Raw genomic sequence first — 23572 nt, 5'->3', positions numbered from 1 at the left:
ATGCCATGCCAACTTGCTCGCACCCTATTGCTTGTCAAGCCAATCAATTTTTTTTTTTTTTTTGTCTTTGGGATGGGTGGTTATGATCTATTTCCCTCCCAGCTGAGATCTGCTGAGAAAAAGGGAATGGGACAGGCATTTTGGTAACATCCACCGACAGGTAAAATATGCCCAGTCAACACTTCTCCTTCTTGAATCTATCACAGAATCACATGTGCAAAAGTGGGGGGGGGGTGTATGCAGACACATTCACTACGGATTTATTTGTGAAAAACCGGAAAGAGACCAAACATTGGGAATTCCCACTAGTTGGGAATGGCTAAGAACTATAATATAGCCACACTGGGGAATATTTTTATGCAGTAGCTAGAAAGAGTAAGGTAAATCTGTATTGTTTACTAGGATAGATTTCTGGTATATCATTGAAAAACACTCAAGTGTAACAACATGTACAGAATAATATCTTTTATGTACTAATATCTAGCAAAACCATCCCACAAAATAATGCTTCATATTTTCCATGGGTACATATCTGTGTATGTAAAACCATAGAAAGAGGCTTTAAAGAGTTGAAAGACCACCCCCAACCAAAAAAGGTAACAGTGGATACATCCAGATAAAAGGGGATAGATTTAAGGGAGGGTGGTCATAAAGGAGTTTAGCCTTATCTCTGGTATTTGAAGGTTTTATTTAAAAAGATAATATCTTTGGAGCACCTGGGTGGCTCAGTCGGTTGAGCTTCCGACTTCGGCTCAGGTCATGATCTCACGGTTCATGAGTTCGAGCCCCGCATCGGGCTCTGTGCTGATGGCTCAGAGCCTGGAGCTCGCTTGGGATTCTGTGTCTTCCTCTTTCTCTGCCCCTCCCCCACTCATGCTCTGTCTGTCTCTCTCTCAAAAATAAACTTACAAAAAAAACATTAAAAAAATTTTTAAGATAATATCTTTGTCTATCACTTACATAATGTAAACTTAAATTTTAAAGGTAGAATGGAAATATTATGATTGAGGGCATGGTAAGCTGTAATATTGTCCAAAAAAAATATCTGCTGCCCCTCTCTGGGGAGGATAATGCTTCTCTGTGCTATCAATGTCAGACTTGCTCTGGCCAATGAAAGGAGAATGGAAGCTTGAGGAGTCAGTGTGTGATTTGCCGTGTTCTTTTCTCCTCTGCCACAAGACTGGAGACATATCAGAGAGAGGCTGTCCCATCAGCCTGGACCCTGGAGTAGACAAATGTGGAGCGGAGCCCCAGCCAACCTGTGAAGGCCATGCAACATGTAATGGGAGCAAGAAATAGACCTTTGCTATTATAAGCCACCGAGACTGTGGGGACCACTTGTCACTGTGGCAGAACCTAACCTAGACTAGCCCAGAGAAGCCCAGGGATAACAGAGAGTAAGCAGCCACTCTGGAGCAGAGGGGGAGACAAGGTTTGGGGTCAGAAAGGCCTGGAGGTCCCGGGTAGGGGTGAGGAGGACCCCAAGGAGGACACTGAAAGGGAAGTAGACTGAAAAGCAGCAGATGCTAATTTTGCCCATTTCTCAACTTTGCCTTAGGACCTTGTCCTCAATTACCCCCCGACCAATGAGAGCACTTTGGGATGCGACATGTTGCCCTTTATCAGATGGCACTTGCCCTAGGCTAACTGGCAGATCTTTTCAGGGATGTCCTGGCAGATTACTGAGAAAACAGTTGCAGAGTGTCCAGGTTTAATGGTATACATAGGTGCCCACCTCCCCTGAGCTGGTATTAGCTGGGCACCTCAGCTGGAAAGGCCTACGATGACCAATTCCAAAGTCATTCGGACTTCAAGAAAGCTACAGTTGAAAAAGCAAAGGAAACCAGGAGGCAAAAACACCTAGCTTCTTCAACATGACTCAGATCAGACAGGAGCCGGCACCTAGGTGGATGGCAAATGACTCAAATAAGGTCATGTGGCTCAGTTGTGTCTTTTAATTCTGAATGAGGAGGAAAGGAACGAGCTAATGGGTCATGGGGCACAGCAGAAAAGGGGTGTCATCAGTTGGATCAGGGTTACAATGCACAGCACCTGGCCAATCACATGGCCTTGAACCTTACCACAAAGAGACAGGAAGTGAGAAATGTTATTAATGATTCTGAGCCTCAGTGTCCTCATCTGTAAAATAGGCTTAAGAGTATCTACTTTGGGGACTCCTGGGTGGCTCAGTTGGTTAAGCATCTGACTCTTGGTTTTGGCTCAAGTCATGATGTCATGGTTCGTGGGTTCAAGCCCCACACTGTCAGTGCGGAGCCTGCTTGGGATTCTCTCTCTCCCTCTCTCTCTGCCCCTCCCCAGCTCCCTCACTCTCTCTCTCTCTCTCTGAAAATAAATAAAATAAAACTTAAAAAAAAAAGAATACCTACTTTGTAGAATTCACATGAGGAACACACAAGCTTGTTGGGGGGACCATAGCTGGTGTATTACGTTAAGAATATGCAGATTATGACCTGCTGAGTGAGGAGGTGCGAGCCTCCCTCGTAGGGTGGGCAGGCAGCTCCCTCAGTTTCCTAGCTCCGATCTTGGGGATGTAGAAACCTGGGGGTCTTTTTGATTGAAGGCGCAGTTTCAACATGCTCACACAAAGGTAGTGAAGTCTCAAGATTTATTGCTTATAGATCTCAGAAATGGGGTTGTGATGTACAATGAGCCAAGTCCTCTGTTTCAGGTCTTGAGTGAGCAGGAGAGAGAGCAGGGTAGTAAGCACCTGCTACTGATAAGGTGGCTGTGGCAGAGGTCACTAACTTCTTGTGGACTCAACCCTACATGGCTATTTTTTTTCAACTTTTTTTTTGGGGGGGGGGACAGAGAGAGACAGAGCATGAACGGGGGAGGGGCAGAGAGAGAGGGAGACACAGAATCGGAAACAGGCTCCAGGCTCCGAGCCATCAGCCCAGAGCCTGACGCAGGGCTCGAACTCACGGACCGCGAGATCGTGACCTGGCTGAAGTCGGACGCTTAACCGACTGCGCCACCCAGGTGCCCCAGTACATGGCTATTTTTAAAGGTGGCCCAGGAAAAGTAGAGTGGGAACTTACAGCAAGAATCCTAAGCTCCAGGTTCTTATCTGAATGTCTAGCCTGTGGGTGTGAACAGGGCTGTCGTGCTGGAAAATGCCAGGGTAGCAGCTCGAAGCAACTGCTTTCTTATCACAGGGCAGTGGAAATTCAAAGCCAGAGGTTCTTCCAGCCCCAAAAACGTAACTGACTCATCTCCCTTGGGTATGGTCCTCCACTGGTTCACACACCCCCTGCCATCCCACAGTAGGAGAGCTAACCACCCAACTCCCCAGAAGGCCAGCTCAGTCAGAGGCAGCATAAAACAATGAAGGCCACATTCCAGGAGAGGAGTCTACCCAGACTCAGCTCAGAGACCTATTCTAGAAGGGACCATGCTCCTCAGATCCCAGTGCTGCCCAACAGCTGAGGGGCCACCAGACGAGGCACTTTCAGTGAGTGGTTCCTAATTCTCCAACAAAGACACCTGCTGGTCTCCTGCTGTGAATGGATTGAGGAGCCACCAGATGGGATTCCTCTCTGCCCCATGTTTCAGCACGAGCATTCAACTGAAAGCCAGTTAAGGTCATGCACGGGGGTCTCTGTGCAGTAGACTTGGATCTTGGCCTATAAAAGCTGCTAGCCAACCTGAAGACCAGGTAGGGCCAGCCTGGGAACCTGGGCCATCCTCTTCATTAGAATTTTTTTAAACATTTATTTATTTTTGAGAGAGACAGAGACAGAGTGTGAGCGGGGGAGGGGCAGAGAGAGAGGGAGACACAGAATCTGAAGCAGGCTCACAGAGCCCGATGCGGGGCTCAAACTCACGAACCGCGAGATCATGACCTGAGCTGAAGTTGGACACCCAACCGACGGAGCCACCCAGGCGTCCCTTCATTGGAATCTTTATTCCTCACGGACAAGTGGCCAACTTGTTGAGTGGTCCTTGACATCCCTTGCCACATCCAAGGACTCTGATTCCGAGTTCATTTAGCTTCTGTGGTAGAGTAAGCATTGATGTCCACCCAGCAGAGTTGGCACTGATGTCCACTCAGTAGAGTAAGCATTGATGTCTACTGTAGAAGAGTGAGTGTTGATGTGAGGAAAATATTCTCTCCTTCCCTCATGCTCAGTCCAAGCACTGGGTGGAGTTGATCCCATCCTTCACTCCAAGGCCAGTGTGGGACTTAGGCCTGGCCAGTCAGAACATTCCATTCCCTTAGTTGTGGCACCTGGACACACCACCCAAAATGCCCACAGAGCCATTGAGTTACAATGTGGTTTCTTCTGGCATGGCTGAGAATGAGGCAAGTCTATAAGGACGGACTTGACTCTAGAGAATGTAAGTATGGAGCTGCTCAGGGCCACCCGTATGCAGAGGTGAAGGTGAAGTAAATGCAGAGGAGAAGAGAAGGCAGCTGGTGGCATTGTCTGAGTTCCTAGATCAAACCATACCTGATTTATCCTTGGAATCCATAGCTACATCAACCAATCCATTCTTTCTCTGATTTAGGCCAATTTGAGTTGGTTGTGTGTCTTCAGACAGAAATCGTTTTTGCTAATACATCTTCAGCCCTTTGGCTCCTTTGACTCCAGGAGATCCAGAGCTCCCTGGCCAGATGGCTCTTGGCTATCTTCATCAGCCTCTAGGTGCCAACCACTATGGAAAACCTATCCATTCTGTCCTAACTCTTCAAGCCCAGACAGTCAAAACTCTGAGCGCAGAGGCAGAGGAACAGCAGGAGAAATGTTACCGTGTACCCACAGGGGGAGAGTGACACCAGTTTCCCACCTCCATTCAGCAGTCTAGAACATCAGAGCCCCATCCTCTGAGCTAGGCTGAAAAAAGCCCATGGGATTGTACATGATGCCCGTTTCATTCCAAGGCTAGCCAAGTGCTACCTACAGCCTACATCAGCCTGAACTCTCCCTCAGGAAAGCCACAGGCAACCCTTACATGATCATTCACTCTCTCCAATGGCCACTGCAGCTCAAGTTTTCCTGACCACGAACATGAACAGAGTCCCACCCTCCCCCCAAACCTGTCTCTCCTACTGCTCTCCCTTGAGACATCAGAAACACTCATTCTGCAGTTCTAGAAGCTGAAGCAAGAAGAACATGGCAACCTCGACACCCTCCCCAGCCCCACTCAGCCTCGGCTACATCACGACAAAGAGTCCCATTGGGGAACCAGATCGTGGCTGAACGCACACTTCCGCAGCTCTAACAGGAAGGAAAGACGGTCACAACTTATTTAGAAAATGGACCATGGCATTTAGAATCCTCGTGGAGCAGGGGAATTGCAAGTAGCCCATATCAAAGGTGCTAAGCACTCCGTGGAAACCGTCCTCCATGTGGTGCCATGTCACCGGGACTCCCAAGTCCTCCAACCGCTTCTTGAACAACAGTGAATGGTCCCGGAGAAGGTCATACTCACAGCTCACAATGCAAGCCTCGGGGAGCTGAGACATGACTTCATCTTCTGCGATCAGGGGTGAGTTCATCAAATCCAGAGCGAGGTTTGTCTCCAGGTAGGCAGCCTCGTTTAGGGGCTCACGGGGCATTGGCCGGTAGCTTTTCTTCTTAAACCTCTCCGGGATGTTTTCTGCACCCAACCACTTTCTGTACTTTTCCCAGACTTCAGCAGGCAAATGGGCACCTTTCATGATGGTGCTTTTCCAGGAGGGGTTGATGTCCAGGTAACAACTCCAACAGTAGAAGGCAAAATTCCAATTGAGCAGTGGGATATTCCTGTTTTGCTGATAGGAAGGGGATTGAAAATCCACAGCTTGGAGGATGGCGTAGACCAGGATCTGAGCACGGATCTTGGGGAGATCTGGACAGTCCAAGAGTTTTTGACAGACTATCGTGGCCACTCCCCCTCCCACACTGTCACCACAGACCACGACCCGATCTGGATCCACCCCATACACGTTCAGGGACTTCAAGAAGTGGATGGTGGCCGCAATACAGTCTCGTGCCGCCACCGGGAATTTATGCTGGGGCAGGCGGCGGTATCTAAAAAAGAACCAAGGAACACGGTTTACGCTCATCGCCCTAGGAGAGCCAACAATACGTGTCTGGCGTCCCTTAGACCAAATTTCATCCATTAGCCTCTCTTTCTGAAGCCCAAGAAAGTGAACTCATGGTATGAGGCTTCCATGAGGTGATAGGCATGAAGCCTGGCACACAGGCTCCGTGAGTGGCGGTTGCTGTTCCCTCCATCTAAATGACCCTTTGGGGGACAGGCTGTGACCACGAGAGCCCTGTCATCTGCCTATGGGTCAGCAACTTAGCAATCACCAACATGAACCCCATCTTTCTGAACCTACCCATGGGTCCTTCCCTGGCTCACAGCTGTCCCCTTTTCTTATGATTCTTGTATGAGCAACCCCAGATTTGCCTGGGTTTCAATTCCACTTAACCCTGCCATGCTTGCAGGTTTTGTGGGAGGATCTTGCAGACATAAATACCACCAGGGGCCAGCAGTTAACGTACGGGTCTCCTCCAGATCACCCACGTCCACTCTGGACCACTGCTGTCCTAAAGGTGTGCCACGCACGTACTAACATGGAGGTCAGCAGCGTGGCATGCTAGACCTCCCGGTTTCTCAAGAGATTCCAGAAATCTGGGTGTTGTGAGAAATGTTACCATTTTAAATGCTGGTCTCAAATTTTAAAAAGAAAGAAAAAAAATACTCTGTGGGACCCACGAACTTTTGCCAACCATTCCCATCGCGATGCCTCCTCTTTTAAGCCACCCTGAGTTCATGCCAGGACAGCAGTGTTTCTACTCTAAAGCCTCATCTATCTTGGATTCATAAAATAATTCTCTTGCAGAGATTTGCTGGCATACTATAGTGACCAGAGTTGTAAGGCATATCATGGCCAACACTTGGATCAAGACGTCTACCCCACTGCAGATACGGTTTGGGAGCTGAGAATTGTAAAGTGAGTGGTTTCTCTGGGGTCCTCTGCCTCATCCAGGACCGATTTCTGTATCTTTCACTCTAACTCAACCAGCTGTGCCGCACGGAAGCTGGGAAATGTATTCCCACCAAGACATTGGCATTGGTACTGCTCTATGGAATGTGCATTTATTAAAATTTTTTAGGAGCAGGAGTGGGGAGGGGCAGAGAGAGAGGAAGACACAGAATCCAAAGCAGGCTCCAGGTTCAGAGTTGTCAGCACAGAGCCCGATGCGGGTCTCGAACCCACAGACCGCGAGATCATGACCTGAAGCCGAAGTCAGATGCTTAACCGACTGAACCACCCAGGCGCCCCTGGAATGCGCATTTAAATGAAACCGCAGGGAGAGTGTTATGCTAAGTGAAATAAGCCATACAGAGAAAGACAGATACCATATGTTTTCACTCTTATGTGGATCCTGAGAAACTTAACAGAAACCCATGGGGGGAGGGGAAGGGAAAAAAAAAAAAAAGAGGTTAGAGTGGGAGAGAGCCAAAGCGTAAGAGACTCTTAAAAACTGAGAACAAACTGAGGGTTGATGGGGAGTAGGAGGGAGGGGAGTGGAGGTGATGGGCATTGAAGAGGGCATCTTTTGGGATGAGCACTGGGTGTTGTATGGAAACTAATTTGACAATAAATTTCATATATTAAATAAATAAATAAATAAATAAATAAATAAATAAATAAACTGCAGGAAAGATTAATCAGGAAGGAACCATCCTGCCCCCGTGGGACAAGGTGTCAGGCGGCAGGGGAAGGAGGATGAGGCCACTTGACCACAGTGACCTCTCCTCTTATGTGTCCACTTTGCCAGGGGAGGGGCCACCCCAGGTCTCTCCTGCCCCTGCCCCGTGTCTCACCGGGGTGGACCTCCCTCTCGGGAGCACTTGGGAATTCTACGGCAATGGCCGAGGTTGTCTGTTACCGTGCAGGGCACTGTGGCATTTCGCGTAGGAGGTGCTAAGTGTCTGGAACGTGCTTCTGTGCCACCAACAGGGCTCATGTTTGCAAAGCCCTGCACTTGATCTACCCAGAGAAGACCACTCCCCACACAGCTTCCAGATGTTACCATGCACAGAAGGCCCGAGGGCCACCCACAGGGAGGAGTGCTGTTCTCTGCCTCTCCCTGTCCCTCTCCTCACCGCTGCTCACAGCCCATCATCCCCTGCTCCGGTGTCCTGGTGTCCCTGCATCCCCCTGCCCGCCCCAAGCCTGGCTCTCCACCCCCCCTTATCCAGCACCACCCCTCCATCTTTTACTCACCCAACTGATAGGACCACTGAGCCACTCTTCTTGGACAGATGACAGCATATGACATGATGGGTTTCTAGAAAATAAAAGGTATTTAACATTCACTAGGAAGATCAGTGGCCTCCTTTGCCAGCCATCACCATGAGCTGCCCCCTTCTCTCTGACAACCACCACAGACAGAGAGCTGGGGCTGATCCTAACAAGGTTTTGCAAACTTTCTTTCCAGCTGTGGAGCAGTCCTTCCTCCCCACCTTCTAGAACTTCTCCTCTGAGATCCTGTCTGAAGAACTTCCTCTAAGATTTCCCCCCATCCCCATTGATTCTGCAATCCATTCAAAATATCTGAGATGCCGTTTGGCCCTAGAGCACAGGGGTGCGAGCTCTAGATTCAGACCGGAGCTCACATCCCGACTTTGCCTCCTTTTAGCTTTAGCCAAAGTAGTCTGGGGCAAGTGCCTTCACCTCCCTGAGGCTTGACTGCCACATCGGTAAAATGGGTACGATGATAATAACAGGGTTGTTTTGGGGGGGGGGGGTTAATGAGATAACTATTACATAGAGGGCTTCCACAGTGTCTGCTGTGTAAATATTAATTATTAATAATATTTATCAATACCTACTGACTGTTACCGCCATCCATTATGCAGACCAAACCAAAACCATGGTTGCATCAAATCCCTTACTCTCAAAAGCTACCGCAGTGTGCCTCTGACATTCCACAGTTCAGAAGGCAGGGCTGAAACCAAATAAAAGGGTTTTTTTCCCTTGAATTCATGGGACACCAGTGCGTGGGGGAGGGGGGGCTAAGATAATAAAACGGTCTCGATTTTGAGTTTTTTCTGTCATTGATTTTCCTCAAATTGTTGGTTCTCCTGTCTGTACCAGAATTTGTCTCAGACGATAGCTGGTATGAAACAAAAGGACATGTGTTCAGCTATTTCCACTTTAAAAAAAATCCTATTTCCAACTGAATAGAGGTGCTGGTTGTAGAACACTATGAACGTACTAAACACCACTGAATTGTACACTTTAAAGTGGTTAATTTGGGGGCGCCTGGGTGGCTCAGTCAGTTAAGCATCCAACTTTGGCTCAGGTCATGATCTCACTGTTCACTGAGTTTGAGCCCACATGGGGTGAGTTCATTGAGCCTCACTTCGAGCTCCACACTTAGGACTCACTCTCTCTCTCTCTCTCTCTCTCCCTCTTTCCTTCTGCCTTTCTCTCGCTTGGGACCTCTTTCTATCAAAAATAAATAAATAAATAAAAATAAATAATTGGGGTGCCTGGGTGGCTCAGTCGATTGAGCGTCCGACCTCTGCTCAGGTCATGATCTTGCAGTTCGTGAGTTCGAGCCCCGTGTCAGGCTCTGTGCTGACAGCTCAGAGCCTGGAGCCTGCTTCAAGTTCTGTTTCTCCCTCTCTCCGCCCCTCCCTCATTCACACTCTTTCTCTCAAAAATAAATAAACATTAAGAAAAAAAGTGGTTAATTTTATGTTGTGTGAATTTCATATATATATGGATATTTCATATATATATATATGGATATAAATATATCCATAGATACACACATATACACATATGTGTATATATGAATATATGAATGTAAATAGAGCATATATATGAATATATATATTTATATAGCATATGTATATATGAATATATATGTTGCATATATAGGTCTCCTTAGTTCCAGAAAGAGATCAGTACCTTCCATATCTCTGCCACCTGGATGATCTGGGACCCGCTAACTGTCCGGGTCCTACAGCGGCTTATAGACTGGGGTGCCACCTCTTGCTGGAAGGTGGGTGGCCACCCAGCTCTGCTCTGGGACTGTCATACTATGGGTGGGGTCTGAGGGAAAGACTCTTACTCAGGCTCCCCAGGACCCCCCCGCCGCCGTGGTAGAACACGATGCCAGGCCTGGGGATGCAGGAAAACACTTTGGGCTGGTACAGCTTCACAGGGATTGTCCCGTAGCGGAGGTCTGTGACCACGACATCCGGATCCTCCTTCAGTGGTCTCAGATCATGCATGAAACGGACAAATTGGGGCATAGAACAGATTCTCAGTTTCTCAAAAATCATCCCCTGTTGGTGAGAGAGGAGGAAATGAGGCCGGAAGGATTTCAGTCTGTGCTGCGCTCGGGTGCAGCCGCCACCCGTGCCCCCAGCGGAGTGGCTGGTGGGCAGGCTGGACCACATGGCCACGTGCACCCTTGCGACACTGCAGTAAGTCTACCCCACCTTGGCCCACACTGCCCCCTCATCCTCTTTCCCCAGACAATTGACACCCGGTCCCACAAACCGAGCTTCTGGCCACCCCGTGAGGGTCCCTCTCCCCCAGAACACCCCCAACCGTGGCCTGGACGTGACCTCTCTTCCCAGGGCAGGCCCTCCTGGACCAGCCCAGCCAATGCAGCCGTCCCAAGCATTAGTTGCTATTTTAAGACGTGATAACTACACTGTGGTTATGTTTTTTAAAAGGTGAGGGCGTTCTGGTCTTTCAGAGATAATGACTGAAACCTTTTGGATAAAATAATATGATGTCTGAGGTCCACTTCCTGAGAAATGAGAAGGGGGAAAAGCTGGGGGCACCGGGGAAACAAGATTGGCCAGGAGTCAGCAATCAGTACTGGGGGGAGGGTACGTGGGGCATCCTCATAGTTTTCTGTCTCCTTTGGTGCATATCTGAAAGTTTGCATGATAACAAAATAAAAGTAAACAAAGTCGTCTCTCACCCAGGCGCCCTCTTTCTAGTGGTTCCTAACCCTTTCTGCACCAATGCCAGTTTGGCTTTAAGCGATGCCTGTGGACCTCGTCACAGAATGTTTTTGACACCTAAAATAAAATATGTGGGATTACATATGAGCACACAACAGCGAGATCTAGCGGCTGGTTTAATATCATTATTACTTCGAAGAAATGAGGCATCCGTGCAATTTTTCACCATATCTGCAATGGCTGTAATACGCTCTGGAAATATGCGGGATTCCTCTTGGTGACAAAGTCCCAGGTTGTGCTGTCACAACTGTGGTTTGTCCCCTTCATTCTTCATGGAAGGGAACCCCGCATTTCCTTTAGAGGTGAGTGAAAATGGAGCGTTTTTTTTTACCCCACCCACTTTCATGGACCCCTTGTCTTCTGTCCCCTTGGGGATTCAGAGAACCCTGGATGAAGAAGCCCTCTTTCACTTTGCTGGAAGCACTCGCCGCTCTGTAAATGGATTGGTTTATAGTGGTTTTGCCTGATTCTTCTCTCTGTCTCCCCACCAACACTGCCATGAGACTATAAGCTCCCTGAAGGCAGACTCTATCTGGGACTTTATTTCTCTTGCCCCTCATTGATCCCAGAGCCACAACTGGTGGACGACACATCATAGTTACATGACACATCTTTGTAAAAACAAAAAAACAAAACCAAAACAAACAAACAAAAAGCAAGTCAACAAACAGTAATAAGGCTAATACGTATTGAGGGTTTCCTTTATGCCAGGAATTGTAACCTGCACTCGGGACGGTTTAACTCATCGTAGCCCACAACATGCTATGGAGTCTGGACTACTATTTCCCCCTCTTTTGCAGATGAGGAAACTGAGTCATCGTATTTGGGAGCCCAGACTACAGACTATGAGGGTCAAGGTCAGGAAAGCCAGAGGACAAATCATCAGATCTTGTGAAAGCTGGACATAGGAAGCCTTCAGCCAGTGGGTTCTTCTCCAGGAAGGAGTCTTCATGGGAACAGGTGTTTGCACTTGCTTTTCATTATGTAAGAGAGTTGAGAAAGCCTCAGCCTCGGGTGGGGGGCGTTAAGATGGTGGAGCTGTAGGGGGGCCCTAGGCTTGCCTCATCCCTCAAACACAGCTAGATAATGTCAAATCACCCAGGAAAATTGATCTGAGGACTCACAGAACAAACTGCACAACAAGAAGGAGAAAAAGAGGCCACATCGTGGAAGGTAGGAAGGTGCAGAGACGTGATTTGGGGAAGAAAAGAATTGTAGGTGCTGCAGAGGGAAGGGAGCCCTGATCATGGAGAGAGGACAGAGATTGAGAGACAGAGAGAGAGGGGGAGAGAGAGAGAGCAGGGCCCAGGGGACTACATAAGAAAAACATTTGCCCAAACCATTGACGGGGAAATCAAGAGGGGCCGAACATCACAAGTTGCACAAGCAGGGGGACCCAAAGAAGGCAAAGAAGTCAGAGGCGTGGCCTGGTGGGCTTAGCGGTGCTTCAGGGAAGGAGGGAGGAGGCCCAGGAGTGGGCAGTGTGGTCTGAGGATCCCCTGGGTCACACTGGGAGACACAGTTTTCCTGCTTGGAGTGCATCTGGGAGAGGTGGCACAGCCTCTCAGGGGACAAGAGAGCCCCAGGCGCCCACATGCTGCCCTGTTCACAAGCATCACAAGCAAAGGAACAGAGACAGAGGGCAGCAAACCTTGGCGTCGGCTTTTTGCTGCGCTTTACCACAAACTCCGAGCCCTGCGCGGTCATGCGACTGCCCTTCTGGGAGAAACAGGCACCGGCCACAGCACAGTGAGACCCTACCCCAGAGGATCAGCATGGGTCCGTGCCACACTGGGTCCCTGAATTTGGAGTTGTGAAACACAGCTGGGTACCTGAGATAAAACACAAGAGTACTGTGCCACCAGGCAGCAGAAAGCCAGGACACAGAGGGAGGCAGGGGCATCTGAGGGACACCTGGGACACACAAGGGAGATTGTTCACTCTTCTGTGAGGGTTCCTGAGCAGCAGCAGGGGAGAACTCCCTGCTCCAGGTGAGAGAGAGAGAGAGAGAGAGAGAGAGAGAAAGGACTGACATCATTCCCCAGCTCATCACACTGCCAGACTTCAGTGGGCAGCACAGCATCACCCAGGGGAAGCTGGAACCCCTTACTCCAAGCGCCTCCCCCCTGCGCCTTGCAGGTGCTTCTGAACTAGGGCAAGTCCCCCTGAGAGCTAGCGCAGAAGGCCCCTCCCCCAGAAGAGCAGTGCAACTCCCCCCCAACACACACACACACACACACACACACACACACACACACACACACACCAGGTCTACTGATCACAGAATGCAGCTCTAGGGGAAATAGGATCCAGCTTCTTTTAACAAGCAGACTAAAACACACCTAGTTAAAGCTCGCCATACACTAGACAAGGTCCAAACACCCCACTGCAGGCAAGGAGAAGTTCTGCAGAGGATTGACCTGAGGGAAAGGGCAGCCAAAACACAGCTGCAGAGTGCACACGGCATACACCAGAGACCCTTCCTGAAGCACCAGGCCCTGACCAGTATATGAGGTCTTCTTAATATAGCCATTACTCTTGAGACGCCTGGCTGGCTCTGACAGTTAAGCGTCTGACTCTTGATTTCAGCGCAGGTCACAACCTCGAGCTTCGTGAGATCGAGCCCTGTGTCAGGCTCTATGCTGATGGCACAGAACTTGCTTGGGATTCCCCCTCTCTCTCCCTCTCACCCTCTGCCCCGCTCGTTCTCTCGCTCTCTCTCAAAATAAATAAATGAACATTATAGCCATAACTCTCAGGAGCAGGAAACAGAACAGGCTTTCCTAACACACAGAAGACACAGACGTAAACAAAATGCCAAGACCGAGGAATGCATCCCAAAAGAAAGAACAAAAAGGGGTCACGGCCAGGGATCTAATCGAAACAGATATAAGTAATACGCCTGACCTAGAATTTAGAACAACAATCATGAGGATACTAGCTGAGCTTGAGGAAAGCAAGAAGACACCAGGGAGTCCCTTCCGTTGCATAAGAGACTTAACTGTGTTTTCTGTATTCAATCTGTCAGCCCTCTGGAAAAGCACAACCAGTCCCCATTGGCAACTTTGACACAATTCTCCCCATGATCTATTTGTATCTATTCTATTAAATTCACACACCAGTAGCAATGAGCAGAATCTGACTATATGACATAAACAGTTTTCCATCTCTCAATAGTAAAAAGATTGTGTGTGTGTGTGTGTGTGTGTGTGTGTATCTAAAGCTACATTCTGAAGTTTTGCTCATTTGTACTAATTTACTAATTGGCTGCATGTGTCTTTGTTGTTGGCTGGTTCTAGCTAGGTAGGTGGTAATGGGGACTCAAAATCCGGAGTAACTCATTCTTGTCTTCACAGCTTCATAGTGTGTGCTGTGAAGACAGTAAGACAGGAGGCAGGGAGGGTGGGACTGGAATTGACCTTTCTTTCCTGTTAACCGAGGAAGTAAATCTTTTTTCATTTTCTGGCTCTGAGCCCAGTACAGCTTGAGCAACTCTAGGAAGAGATTGAGAACCTCTTAGTTAATAGGTTCCCTAACAGGGATCATTCAGATGTGAGAATAAAAGGCAGCCAGCCTGTGTCTGCTGCTGCGTCAATGCAACTAGAATCTTCTCATGTGTTTTCCCAACCTCCTCCTTGAACCCTCAGGCGGAGAGGAAAAATCAAACACGGAACTCACCCATCTCAACAACAGCAGGAAAATGCAATCCAGGACCCGCAGTTTCACCGGGTGGCCGATGGCTGCAGGGATGTCCGCAGTAAGGAAATGGCTGCAGATTACCCACAGACCAACCCCCAAGAACGCACAGGCTGCCATGAGAAGGGGCAGGAGCAGGACTGCCATCATGCTGTTTTTCAGCACAGAGGAGGCTAAGAGAAGAGGCTGTTCAGTGCCAGACACGGTCAGGAGTCAGCAGCCCTCCTCCACTTATACACCACAACCTGCCCTCCCCACCTCCCCATCTCCACAGCATTGGCCCAGCCCAGGTGAGTCACAGACTCAGGTGAGGACATAATTCTAGGGCAGGGCCCATGCAGAGGAGAAAGTGGTTCATGCAGCCTGACTCAGCTGGAAATGAGGGCTCCAAAGTTCCAGCTACACCCTGGAGCACTGCTACGTGAAATGGCCTTGGAGGAGCACCTGGGTGGCTTAGTTGGTTAAGAGCCCACCTCTTGGTTTCGGCTCCGGTCATGATCTCACAGTCTGTGAGTTCGAGCCCCGCATCAGGCTCCGTGTTGCCACTGCGGAACCTGCTTGGGATTCTCTCTCTCTCCCTCGGACCCTCACGCACTCTCTCTCTCAAAATAAATAAATAAACTTAAAAAAAAAAAAAGAAATGGCCTTGGAGAAGTCACCATGGATGTCACAAACACCATTCCCTCCACCTGTGCTCTGGTGGCACTCACCCCCTAATTACACTCTGGCCATGCTCGCTGTTCCTTAGTCTGCCAAGGAGGTCCCAGGGTGTTTGTACTTGTGGTTCTCTGGGCAACAGTGTTCCCCAAGATAATGGTTGAGCTCAACTCCTCCCCTACTGCAGGTCTCTGTTCAAATGTCACCTTCTGAGTGAGGCTGTGCCTGGACACCTTATTTAAAGGTATAACTCCCCACCAGCATCCCTATGCCCATCCCACCCTCCGCTTCTTCATGGCCTTTATTATCACCTGAAATATCGCATACTTCACTTGTTTGTTTATTGTCTGTGGAGTGGCACCTCTGTGGGGACAAGAATTTTTGCTTTGTTCCTTGCTTTATCCTCAGAGGTTAGGTCAGGGTTTGGTACTTAGCAGGTGCTCAGCAAATGTCTACCAAATGAAGCAATGAATGAACAAGCTTTGTCCTTTTCATTGTAAAGCAGGAAAATTTGAGCTTACCTGCCTTTTCAGGTTAGGTCAGAGATCGATGTCACTGTTCAAAATCTTCCCTAATGACAAGTCCCACATCTGCAGTAATAACAATGACGGCTGCCCTCTCTTCCACCTCCCCACCATGGTGTCAGAGCACAGGGAGATCCTACCCGCCCGGGAGAGAACTGGCAATGTCTAGAGACATTTTTGGTTGTCACAACAAAATGGGCAGGGTGGGGGCTGATACTGGCATCGCAGGGGTATGTTCCAGAGATGTTGCTTAACATCCGGCAATGCACAGATGGCCCCGACAGCGAGGAGGTACCTGGTCCAACAGGCTGGTAGTGCCCAGGATGAAAAACCCTGAGCTAGTAAGACTTGGATTTGAATCCTGGCTCTGCCTCATCCAGCATTCTCATCGTGAGCAAGTTACAATACACTCTCTGAGCCTCAGCTTCCAAGACTGTAAGATGGGGATAATAATAGTAACTCCATTAGCTTTCAGTGTGCATTTCTTTGAATCCAATGAAGTAGAACATTCTTTCATATTTTATCCATTATTTGAGGTTTTTCCTTTACGGATTCATGTGAATTTATTTTGTGTCTTCATACTCTGTATCTAAAATTTTCTATTTTCGTTTATCTTTTTGCACTGACTTGAAAAAATATTTGTAGTAATAACATTGGTGACAGACGGTGACCACACGTATTGTGGTGAGCACTTAGTAATGTATAGAATTGCTGGGACGCCTGGGTGGCGCAGTCGGTTAAGCGTCCGACTTCAGCCAGGTCACGATCTCGCGGTCCGGGAGTTCGAGCCCCGCGTCAGGCTCTGGGCTGATGGCTCAGAGCCTGGAGCCTGTTTCCGATTCTGTGTCTCCCTCTCTCTCTGCCCCTCCCCCGTTCATGCTCTGTCTCTCTCTGTCCCAAAAATAAATAAAAAACGTTGAAAAAAAATTTTAAAAAAGAATTGCTGAGTCAGTATGCTGTGCATCTGAATCTAATATCACACTGTATGGAGTGTATACTTCAATAAAAAATTTTTAAATATTTTTAAGGATTATTTTCTAGTTATTTGCTTTTTTAACTTTGTTAATGTCGTTTTTCTGCATTGACGTTTGTAATTTTTACACAATGAAATCTCTCATCTGTTCTCTTATTATGCTTAGAAAGATCTTTTTTACAGTACATGAAACTATATGGCAATGATTTTGAAAATGAAGATTTTCTTTGTCAAAATATAAATATCTGGGGGCTCCTGGGTAGTTCAGTCGCTTCAGCATCCGCCTCATGATTTCAGCTCAGGTCATGATCTCACTGGTTCATGGGATGGGGCCTCACACCAGGCTCTGCACTATCATTGGGGATTTTCTCTCTCCTTCTCTCTTTGCCCCTCCCTTACTCACACATGTGCTCTCTTGCTCTCAGAATAAATAAGTAAACTTAAAAAATATATATGAATTTCACCCAAGAAATAGAAAATACGCATAGATCAATTACTATGAGAAGGATTAGAGTCTGTTACCACTGAGGTTTATAAACACTTAACCCAGAAATTATGCAAAAGCACAGGGAGAATGAGGGAATGCCTACATATAAGCACCGAACCATTTTTTATTTCCCGGTTATATTACTTAGGATCAGTAATTCTAGCTGCTATAACAAAAGATTTGGGTAGAATAAAGACTAATTTTCTCCTCCAACACAGACACTGGCGTGTTTGATGAACATCCGCACCACTTGGTGATTACAGGATCCATGTTTCTTTCCGTCTGATGTTCTGCCATCTTCCAGGACCTCCGCCGATCCTCCGTGCCTTGCCAGGAGCCCCAGGAATGATATGCTCGTGGAAGAACCCGTGGAGGAGAACTTAAGGGCCAGGCCTGGAAATACATCCCATTGGCCGGAACGCATTCGCATGGCTTCACCGAAATGCATGGGACTCTGGGGGGGGAGGGGGCGGGGGGGGGGGGCAAACCTTCCATCTACAAGGATGAAAATGAAATGGAGTTTGGCGGATTCATAGGATCGTTCTGCCACGCAGCCTTTTGTCCAACAAGCAAGAGGAGATTTAATACAGGGAATTCAAAACACTGTGGGCAGGGTGGAGGGATGGCAGGCTTTCAGTAAACAGCACCCCAGGTGTCACAAGAAACCACGCTGCTGACTGATCTCTGGAACAGGAAGAGGGCTGACTCGCCAGGGGACACCTGGAGGCGCATGCAAAACGTGGAGGCTTCTACCGGCTGGTGCTCACATGCGCATGCTCGGCGCTGCCCAGGAAGAATGGCTTCCGCTTCTAGCTGCCTTCCAGAGCTTCCGGGATGGATGTTCCTGAGACAAACTGGAGCCTTGTGGGCAAGATGGCCTAGGAAGCGCCATTCTCCTGCATTTAACCCCCAGACACAGGAGAGGGTTCAGAACAGTAAGGAGGGTGCTGAGTGCCAGCATCTGGCACAAAAAATAGTTTGATCGTGATGTTAGGGCCCTTGAAGTCCAACCACAGACTGCCAAGGAGTCCCCAGCCCAAGGTCAGGTCAAGTACTCCTGTTACGTCTCTTTGTGGTGTCTGTGCTCCTGCGCGCTCATAGGGAATTTCTAGCAGTCTTTCTTTTGTGTATCTTGCTGAGATGTCATTTGGCACAGAGTTATATATTTACTGCAGAAGTCGCCTTTCTCAGCGTGCTGGAGTTGCCCTAAACAAAGGACCCCAGGCTGGGGGTGGGGGTGGGGGAAGGGGGCTTTAGCAAAAGAAGCTTAGAGTCTCCCAGGTCTGAAGGCTGGAGGTCCAAGGTGTCACCAGGGCTGATATCTTCTGAGGGCTGTGCAGGAAGGGTCTGCTCCAGGACCCTCTCCTTGGCTTTTGGACAGCTGTCATCGCCCTGTATCTTCACATTGTCTTCCCTCTACGCATGTCTCCGTGTCCAGTTTCCCTTTTTGCAAGGACACCAGTTGTATTGGAGTGAGGCCACTCTGAGGACCTCATTTTGATCATCTCTGCAAAGACCTTACCTCTTAAGTAAGGTCACATTCTGAGGTACTGGGGGTTAGGCTCAACATATGAATTTAGGGGTGCCTGGCTGCCTCAGTCGAGTAGAGCATGTGACTCTTGATCTCAGGGTCGTGAGTTTGAGCCCCATGTTGGGTGTAAGGATTACTTAAAAAATAAAAAAAAATTTTTTTTAAATTTAAAAACTCACAACATATGAATTTAGAGGGACATAATTCAACCCACAACAGCACCCTTATCAACATCGAATGGTATTCTTTTACGATACGTTTCCTGCCTTGAATTCTACTTGCCCAAAGGCAGAAGCTAAGAAGTATTTGAGTGTACTTCTCCCCTGGGCCAAGCAATCTCTAGAAAAATAACACTCTACATTCCCTCTACTTCAGCACTCACTCTTCCCCTTGGAGGAGAAGTGGCTTTTGTGAAATGGAGAAGGAATTGGGCATGCTCAGCTCGCTGTGACATCTGTTTGCCCGCAGAGAAGGGGCATCCTCTTCTCTGTAGCCAGGTGCCTCCAGAGAGAGGTGTATGTATGTTCAATGCTGCCTGGGACCCTGTTCCTAATATCAGGCAGCACCCTTGCCCACACACCTAAGCCACATGCTCTGATAATCAGCTTTATCAGAAAGAAAGGTGATGTATCAGGGTCCTAGCAGGAATTGGATGGCTTACTCATGCTATAGACTGAATGTTTGTGTCCCCCTGTAATTCATATGCTGACTCTAATCCCCAGTGTGATGATATTTGGAGGTGGGCCCTTTGGGAGGTGATCAGGTCATGAGGGTGGGGCCCACATGAATGGGATGCGATTAGTGCCCTAGTAAGAGACCTCCAAGAGTTCCTTTGCCCCTTCTGCCATGTGAGGATACAGAGAAAAGACAGCTGTCAATGAACCAGGAAGTGGGTTCTCACACATGGAATCTGTTAGCACCTTGATCTTGGACTTCCCAGCCTTCTATTGTGTTTAAGCCACCCAGTTTATGGTAATTTTATTACAGCAGCCTGAATGGACTAAGACCCTCATATTAGGATAATTTGCAAGGAGCCCACAGGATAGCACAGCTGGTAACAGCAGGGCTCCATTCTCCCTCCCAGAGGGGAGGGAATATAGCAGAACCAAGGCTGTGTGGAAAGGGCTCCCTGTGAGCTGAGCTGAGGCACACAGCTTACACATGGCAAACCCATGGGGATAGAGCTGGCCCCACTGTCACTCCCCTTCCTTCCTAGGCTCTCATGCTGTTGTGCTCCTCTGCCCAGGCCCTTCAGGAAAGCAGAGGGCAAAGGATGCTCTTGGCGGGGTCCATGCAGGTCAGTTTCCCAGGCTACAGAGTGGGTGAAGGAAGGTGGGGAGCCTACCTGGGGGACAAAGGGAAAATGTCCAGCACAGAGGTATTTTCATCTCCAAATCCTTGACCCCTATTCTGTTTTCTGGTTAGTGTTGAGCTCATGGAAGAAGGGAGGAATAATGTATTCATTTCCCACTGCTGCTATAATAAATTACCACCAATTTAGAGCCTTGAAATGATACCGATTTATTCTCACACAGTTCTGGAAGCCGAAGTTCTAACATCAAGGTATCAGCTGGGCTGCATTCCTCTTAGAGGCTCACACCTGTTTCCTCCCTTTTCCCAGCTTCTAGAGGTGCCTGCATTCCTGAGCCAAGGAATCCCAGGATCCCCTCCCAGCACCACTCTGTTCTCTGTTTCTGTCATCCCACCTCCTTCTCTGATGCTGCCTCCTCCTATCTCTCCCTCTTATATGGGCCTTCGTGATTACATTAGGCCCACTTGGATGATCCAGGATAATCTCCCCACCTCAAAATCCTTAATTACAAGTTCAAAGTCCCTTTTGCCATGTAAGGTAACATATTTGCAAGTTCTGGGATTAAGATATGAACATCTCGGGGGGGTGGGGGGGATGTTATTCAGCCCACCACAGTGAAGGGACCAGTCAACCAACCCTTTTCAAACACCCTTGGCTTTGGGAAATAGGCACGTGCAATTTGCTTTTGCAAATGCACTCAGTGTGTATTTTGCTATAGCAGTTACTATCATCAATATAACTCCCACTTGAAACTCTTTTCGGTGCATCATCTAAAGACTTAGTAGAATTCTCTCCTTTCTCAAGATAAGAATTACCTGCCTGGTGTTTGCCAGAAGCAGGGAGTGGGGGCAGGCAAAATGAGTGAAGGTGGTCAAAAGGTACAAATTTCCATTTACAAGGTAAATAAGTCCAAGGGATGCCATGTGCCGTGAGGACTCCAGTCAACAATACTGTATGTTGAAATTGTTAAGAGTAATTGCTAGATTCTTATCACAAGAAAAAAAAATGTCACTATGTGTGGTGATGAAATTAACTAAACTTTTTTTAAGGTTGTATTTTTAAGCATCTCTACGCACAACGTGGGGCTCGGACTCATGACCCCAAGATCAAGAGTTGAGCCACCACCAACTGAGCCAGCCAGGTGCCCCTAACTGAATTTTTGTGGTGGTCATTTTGCAACGTATGTGCATACATCTATCGAATCATTATGTCGCATACCTAAAACCAATACAATGCTGTTGCCAATGATGCTTCAATAAATTAATAATAATAACAATTACCTGCCTGGAGTGTGGCATGTTGTTGGCTCCTTGGGAAACATGCTGCTTTCTTATCTTCCTCCCTTTTATCTTCTATCTTCCGGTTGTGTGTCCACTTCTGTGCATCTTTTACTTTGACTTCATTGCACATGCTTTTGCCGTAAGTTGTCACAAATCCTCTGTGAAAAGAGCCATCAGAATCTTTGACTTCTTTTCTATCTTCCAAGTGAATAAAGACAGAAGGTATGAAAAAAATCACTAGACTAATCTTCCTTAGTATAGTTCCTACCTTAAAAGTGGCTCCATAAATGGATACCAAGGACACCTTTGTCTCTTTCCCCACCTCTCACGTCATGGAGGGGCTCTTAATCCCTTAGGAAAATCCGTATGTGCTTTGAAAGGTAGAGGGGAAGGAAGTGAGGGTGGAGGGGCTGAGGGACTCGGGGTGTGGTGCACATTTTAAGGGAAAAATGAGCTAAAAGTAGTTTCCTGAAAACACATTCCTGGGTTTGGAGAAACAGAGGCTGAAACTCCCAGATGGAAGTCCCTGGAGCCCAACTGAGTCCCTAGCAAAGGGTTTTGGAGAACAGTGTTGGTAGCAGGTGGACACGAGGGTCTGCAGGGCCAGAGAGGCTGTGAAAGCTACATCAGGCCACCTGACCCTTTGGGTCTCTATCTCAGATGCAGACAAATCAAAAGGGTGACAGTCAGGCATGATGGTGCAGAGAGCCAGGTGGAAGTGTTCCACAGAGGGCACGTGAATTTAAACTTGGACCAGATCCCAGCAGTGCCAGCTTCTCCTGCATGCGGCACCAATATGGCGTCAGCTTTGGAAAAACCTGTCTCTGTGTAATTGCCCTTGTTTGCAGCATCAGAAGGTGCCTTCATGCATTCATTGACTCACTCATTCATTTATTCATTCATAAATGTTAGGATGCTCACTCTCCAAACACTCTCTGGGGAGAGCCTTCCAGGCAGAGATGTATACTTCCTGAGGGAGCCCCTGGGAAGGAAAGGAGGGGGACCCCCTTGTGTTTCAGGAGGCCCCTCCTGCCTCAAGAACAGGCAAACAAGCTTTGACCTAAAGGCCAGGTCAACTTCCAAAAAAATCTGAAGTAACTAATCCTGGCTGAATCTTCACAATGGCTTTGTTCATCCATGTTAATTTTATGATGGCCTGATGTTGGACATAATGGCAGACAGGTGGAGTGACCGTACAGACACCCAGGAACCCTTTGGAATGTTCCACTCCTTCCTGATCATTCATTGTTGGGGGCTGATCCTTGAATCTTTTTGTGCTGCAGACTTTTTCTCAGAATATTTTTCGTACTTATTTCATAAAAACAATGTTCTTAAATAACTGCAAAACAGACATAGACTTACTAAGAAAAATTAATTATATTAAAACGGAGTTGTAGAGATTTTTTTTCAGTTTCTAATATAGAAATATAAGTGCTTTAAAAAAACATTAAATAACACTACCTAGTGGCAGATCTAGAAATGCCACATTTTGAAATAATGATGAGCATAAAGGATGTTTTGTCATATTTGTCACAACTGAAATACATGAAAATATTTGCGATCTTATTGGTGATAAGTCCCATGCACAAGCAATATTACTGTGGCCTGTGGCCCACATTTCTGCCAGAAAAAAAAATTTAGGGATGCCCGGATGACTCAGTCAGTTAAGCGTTCGGCTCAGGTCATGATCTCATAGTTTATGAGACTGAGCCCTTTGTTGAGCTCTGTGCTGATAGTGCAGAGTCTGCTTAGGATCCTCTCTCTCCTTTTCTCTCTGTCCCTCCTGCGTATTCTCTCTCTCTCTCTCAAAAATAAATATTTTTAAAAATTCTAAATTTCAATTAGAGGTTCATGAAAATAAGTGTGATTTCTTTCCCCATTCAAGTTCGTGACTACTTGACTGCTAAGCACTGAGCCCCTGTTTGAAGGTACAGTAGTTTTGTTGAAAATATTTGAGCTGCAAAATAAACTTTTGGTGTTTCCCAAAGATGAGAAGCTATCTTGGTTTCAGGTACTCAGCAAAACGAAGTGTTCCCGCTAGAAAATGATACCTGCCCTCTGTTCCCCAAGGGAAATATAATCCCCACTCCCTTCTG

At 47.7% G+C, this 23572-nt stretch overlaps 1 protein-coding gene across 1 annotated transcript; it reads right to left on the bottom strand.

Moving 5' to 3' along the window:
• Positions 1–5260: 5260 nt before the first annotated feature.
• On the bottom strand, positions 5261–14862 carry AADACL3 (arylacetamide deacetylase like 3). The gene is made up of 4 exons (XM_030324030.1): positions 14695–14862; positions 10107–10323; positions 8249–8312; positions 5261–6035 (listed from the first exon to the last, which is right to left on the bottom strand). The coding sequence occupies exons 1-4, from the start codon at positions 14860–14862 to the stop codon at positions 5261–5263; spliced, it is 1224 nt and encodes a 407-aa protein (XP_030179890.1).
• Positions 14863–23572: the final 8710 nt, after the last annotated feature.

This window comes from Lynx canadensis, chromosome C1, assembly GCF_007474595.2.
Source record: "Lynx canadensis isolate LIC74 chromosome C1, mLynCan4.pri.v2, whole genome shotgun sequence".
NCBI lineage: Eukaryota > Metazoa > Chordata > Mammalia > Carnivora > Felidae > Lynx > Lynx canadensis.
The sequence above is the reverse complement of the archived record's forward strand: the minus strand, read 5'-3'. Positions and strand labels throughout refer to the sequence as shown.

What these genes read in the sequence shown, in the direction of transcription:
- AADACL3 (XM_030324030.1), bottom strand. Translation starts at nt 14,862, where the DNA reads ATGATGGCAGTCCTGCTCCTGCCCCTTCTCATGGCAGCCTGTGCGTTC. An exon ending in TCCTGCTGTTGTTGAGATGG is followed by an intron (nt 10,324 to 14,694) that starts GTGAGTTCCGTG and finishes TCTCACCAACAG; the next exon opens with GGGATGATTTTTGAGAAACT. An exon ending in TCAGTGGTCCTATCAGTTGG is followed by an intron (nt 6,036 to 8,248) that starts GTGAGTAAAAGA and finishes GTTCTTTTTTAG; the next exon opens with ATACCGCCGCCTGCCCCAGC.